The sequence below is a fragment of the Lolium rigidum genome, chromosome 5 (genome assembly GCF_022539505.1).
Source record: "Lolium rigidum isolate FL_2022 chromosome 5, APGP_CSIRO_Lrig_0.1, whole genome shotgun sequence".
NCBI classification, from domain to species: Eukaryota; Viridiplantae; Streptophyta; class Magnoliopsida; order Poales; family Poaceae; genus Lolium; species Lolium rigidum.
Genome location: NC_061512.1, coordinates 59,648,598 through 59,653,023, shown reverse-complemented (window position 1 = coordinate 59,653,023; position 4,426 = coordinate 59,648,598). Strand labels below are relative to the sequence as shown.

The 4,426-nt window shown below is 43.1% G+C and overlaps 1 protein-coding gene across 2 annotated transcripts; it reads left to right on the top strand.

The window, feature by feature from the left end:
• Positions 1 to 1,183: 1,183 nt before the first annotated feature.
• On the top strand, positions 1,184 to 3,443 carry LOC124655411. 2 transcript variants are annotated; one of them, XM_047194314.1, is made up of 5 exons: positions 1,184 to 1,219; positions 1,317 to 1,481; positions 1,930 to 2,088; positions 2,219 to 2,390; positions 3,419 to 3,443. In XM_047194314.1, exons 1-4 carry the CDS (start codon positions 1,196 to 1,198, stop codon positions 2,384 to 2,386), a joined length of 516 nt encoding a protein of 171 aa, XP_047050270.1. In that variant the 5' UTR covers positions 1,184 to 1,195; the 3' UTR covers positions 2,387 to 2,390; positions 3,419 to 3,443. The 2 variants fall into 2 exon arrangements, with proteins under 2 accessions (XP_047050270.1, XP_047050268.1); XM_047194312.1 differs by lacking the exon at positions 3,419 to 3,443 and adding an exon at positions 3,017 to 3,260.
• The last annotated feature ends 983 nt before the right edge of the window (positions 3,444 to 4,426 follow it).

Below are 4,426 nucleotides of genomic sequence, written 5' to 3'. Positions count from 1 at the left end.
CCGCGCACTACAAATTATTTGCATGGATTGAGTATTCCTTTTTTTGCTTGACTTTTTTATTGCTGTTGTACTAATGCAAATCAATGGTTTCAAGTGTATTGCGAAGGAGGCTGACCTGGTGTGTCAGTTTCTGAGGTGTGGTGATGATACTGTTGATGATAACTTGATCGACCGGAGCAGAGAGATACGCACGTGTGCCTTGGCCCTTATGAACTGCACTTCAGACAATTCTGCTACTGCCTCCGCTGTCTTGTTGGTAAGTGCCTGCCTTAAGAAAAAACACCTAATATTGCCATCCATCCATCTGTCAAATTGATGATCACCTTTAAGCCTTACGCCCCTTCTTTCAAACTTAATATTGTCATCCATACACTTGGCCTTATGAGCCGCACTTTGCACAAGTTTGTTTTTATGGGCACTAACTGATGGGTGTCTTCAATTTAAGGGTATGGCAAGGGAGGCTGAAATGATGTGTGCGTGGATGATTAAAAATAATAAGCCTATCGATTTCTGTGATTTCGTACCTCGTGAGATTGTGGACAGCCACATAGTCCGGTTCGAAACCTTGAATGTTATGATCAACATACTAGAAGAGTCTTGTTCTGCTGCTGCTGCTGCTGCTGCTTGGCACAAGATTGATAAGGAAGGACCTGCTAGTAGAAATGGTCCTGGTGGTGATGGGGATGGAGTTATTGCTGATGGAGCAGCAAACACCATAGGGTATGGATGTTCCATTCTTTTCTTCTTTGCTGATGCAACTCTATGTGGTTTTGAGAGAATACTTCTCGATGATAAGCATTGTGATACTATAAGATTCATTGTATTATCACCAGGGGTGGAATTTCAGATGTATTGAATTCTCACTATAATAAAAAGATTAAAGGTGGTGAAAAGGGGAAAAACAGTAAGATGATAAAAGGTAACAGAGAAGTTAATCAACATTGTTTACTATAGCTCTTCATATTTCCCTTGTAATATGCTTCATATCTTTTTTTTTTGTCATTGTTTTGTTTCAGAAGATCTTATGGAGAAACTATGGGGGTGGGAAAGGCTGCTACCACTGTCCGTTTCTGTTAAGTCGGCCGACTATCGTAGCTATCTTGAGGAGTATTTCAAACACAATGCTTCTGAGTTTGCTGCTGGTGCTCCTGCCAACCAAAGTCCCGAGGATTCGCCAATCGCAAATAATTCTTACATGGGTGCTGATCTTGTCAAATCTGTAAGTAAACCGTATTGCTTCTTTACCAAACCATTGATTACCTAACTGAAACTGTTTGCATTAACATATTTCAAACTCACATTTTTTTTTCATGTAGTGTCTCAAGATGGAGGACGAACTCCTATCTGAGTGGAAGACTCGAGTGAGATGTAGCATTAATGACACCTTATCAGTCAGCACTATTATTCAGTGTAACCTTATTAAGGAGCTAGTACTTTCAAGTTGCAGCACAGGGGGTGAATTGTTTTCTCTTGCTTTACTGGTATGTGCCTACCCTGTCCGAACAAACCGAACACAACATTCATATTTTTTTTGTATCGTATCACTGGAATTCTATTCCTGTCTGAATACTAGTGGCTGAATATGTGCTGCTTAATCCTAATGACTAAAATAACCTAAAATAATGCAAGATGAAAAATAACACTCACAAACTAGTTCTACTCATTGTCACAAATTAAGGTGAATCATCTGCTCTCTTTCAGCAGTTGCACAAGCTAGTGTGGGGTAGGAGAAATTGCATGATATTTAATTGTGTCCTTATGAACCTAGGTCTTACATGCTTACTGTTTCACATTATAGGTTGGACTAGTTCTATCCAATTCAGCTCATACATAAACCTTTAGTAGAACAGTAGTTGTTTGGGTAGAATATTGAGTTCTCGTATGATTCTTTCTATGGTCTCTTGCCTGATGGAAAACTTTGGTTTCAAGTGTATCACCAAGGAGGCTGACCTGATGTGTGAGCTGTTGAAGCATGGCGCTGAGCCTTTTGATGACATCATCCAGCAGAGCAGTGTGATCCGCATGTGTGTCTTGGGCCTTGCGAACCTCAAAGGGCACCAATCTATTTCTGTCGCTGCTGCAATGGTGGTACGTGCCTGCCTGCATCCTGCCTCCCATTAAAATGTGCTGAATTTTAACATGTATATGCACCATCTTTTCTGCAAATTACCTACTGATATTGGCACTGTCTGCAAATGATGAATGTTTTGGATTCAAGGGTATGACATATGAGGCCAAGAAGATGTGTGATTGGATCAAGAGAGAGAAGAAGCTTCTCACCTTCAGCCTGTCTGAGCCTAATGGTCTTGAGTGCTGCTTGATCCGGATCAAAGCCTTGGGTGTTATGACAAGCATACTGGAGGATTGTTCCTTTCCTTGTATATAAGAAGGTTAGTGGAAAGTACTATTTTTCTTCATGGTTAGATATAATTGCACATAATTGTAGGTCTTTTTGAAATGCATGTTAGACATATTTTGAAATGTCAAAAAAATTGAAGCAAAAAATTGGCACGTACATCTTCATGTGCTACATGCTCACAAAGTCGTTTCATGAAAAATTGACTTTTGTGTGGCACGTGTAAAAAGACAATTCGGTGTTAAAAAAAGGCTTATAACAAGATAAATTTTCTCTTTTTTTACGTAGATTACATTTTTTTTTCATGAAACTTGACAAACACACATATATTATGGAGATGTACATTTTTTTGTCAAAACAATTTGACACTTTGGAATATGTTTTCTTGGTAGAGGGATCATATGCACCTGGAGCTGAATTGAGTTTCCGTCAATAGATGGACATCATATGTTCCTTTTATATCCCCCCCCCCCCCCAGGCTCTTCTGTCTTGTTTCTTAATTGTTTAGTAAAATTACAGTTTGCATATTAATGGCAAAACAAAATCATTTCCATACTGTTTCTGGAAATTGCAATGTTATCATGGTATTGTCGTTGCCTGTCTTTTGGGCGGCCACATGAAAACGTTCCTAATTGATTCGTGCTCTTCTTTCCACTGCAGATGCGGGATGATGATGCAATGTCATATGGCTAGATAAGGGTTGGAGCAAGGATGGGGACCCACCCATGCATGGGTTTCTTTTAACTGGAACACTAGTCTTAGTTTTAAGTACTCCGTAGATACTTAGTACTGCTGGGTTATGTGGTGGTGATGTTTGCTCTTATATTATGGTACTGTTGGATTATATTACTGCTACCGGGCCAAACTGTGCTGCTGTATTGTACAAAACATGGTACTCCCTCCATCATGCCGAAGTTGTTGGCGTCCATTCATTTTAACATTTACCCTATGAACTAAATTCTTCTCCATTTTGGTTATTCTCACCTGAAATCCAAAACTCGTTCTTCTCCTCTGTGTCTGTCTTTGGCGTCCCTTACTGCTGCCGTCTGCTGCTCCGTGTAGGGTGGCGGCCCTTTGCAGTCCGCCCCCACATCCAGCTTGTCGCGGTATGCACTGTCCGCTCCCTCGTCGGAGGTGGGGCCTCTCTGCTGCTTGGGATCCCTGGGGGCACAGAAGAGCTCCAGCTTGACTCGGCCGGCAGCCTAGCCTTCTGCTTGCCCATGTCTGCCTGCAGTCGCTCGCCTCGCCGGAGTAGACTCGCGCAGAGGAGACCACCGACCTCTGCAGCTCTGCCACCAGCCTCCACAGCTCCGGCCGGAGGCCCGACTTGGCAGTTCGCAACTTGTAGAAGAGAACCACAATTGTTGGGCATCATCCCGCAGCAGCTGCAGCTGAAGAGGACCTCAAGTGTCCCAATGTCCATTTTGCTGAATGTTGTAATGGCAGCTGATAAAAGAGAGTAATCGTTCATGCTGCAGCAGTGAGGGAAGACCTGCTCCTCGCCGGCGTTCTGCTTCCCTTCTTCTCGTTGGTGCTCTGGTCCCCTTCCTCACAGGTGCTATGGTCCCTGGCCTCCTCCTCTACCGCGAGCACAAGAACAAATCGACAAGAGCTCCAGCTCCAGCTCGCTGTCTCGACTCTCGTGGTCCAGCTCGAGCGCTATGAGGCGAGGCCGATCGCCATAGTCCTTCCCCGACATCGCCGTCCATCGCTTTCGTCGTCTTCCCAGTTGAATAAGCGGAGCCAAAGCCAGAGCCAGAGCCGCTGCTCGCCGTCGGAGGGCTATTGCAATCTGCCGACCATTTGAAGTGAACATTGTCTTCAGCAGTAGGTCCTGGAATCATTCAATATATGTGATGGTACACGTTAATCTGCGTGCAATCAATTTGACAATCTATATTTGTGAAGGAAGTATAATCCTGGGAAATCAAACATTATAATGTTTCTCAACTTGAGACAACTCGGCCACCAGGAGTATGAAATATGCTTGATTCACAAGTACAGCTGGATTGATAGCTCTATCTGATCAACTCCAGTTTTAAGTGACCTAACTTGAATAGTTATGTGCTT

Excerpts from the sequence above, each read along its gene's own strand:
- LOC124655411 (XM_047194314.1), top strand. The coding sequence starts at position 1,196 with ATGGGTGCTGATCTTGTCAAATCT. Across the intron at positions 1,482-1,929 it reads TGTTTTCTCTTGCTTTACTG|TGTATCACCAAGGAGGCTGA; the intron begins GTATGTGCCTAC and ends TTTGGTTTCAAG. Across the intron at positions 2,089-2,218 it reads CTGTCGCTGCTGCAATGGTG|GGTATGACATATGAGGCCAA; the intron begins GTACGTGCCTGC and ends TTTGGATTCAAG.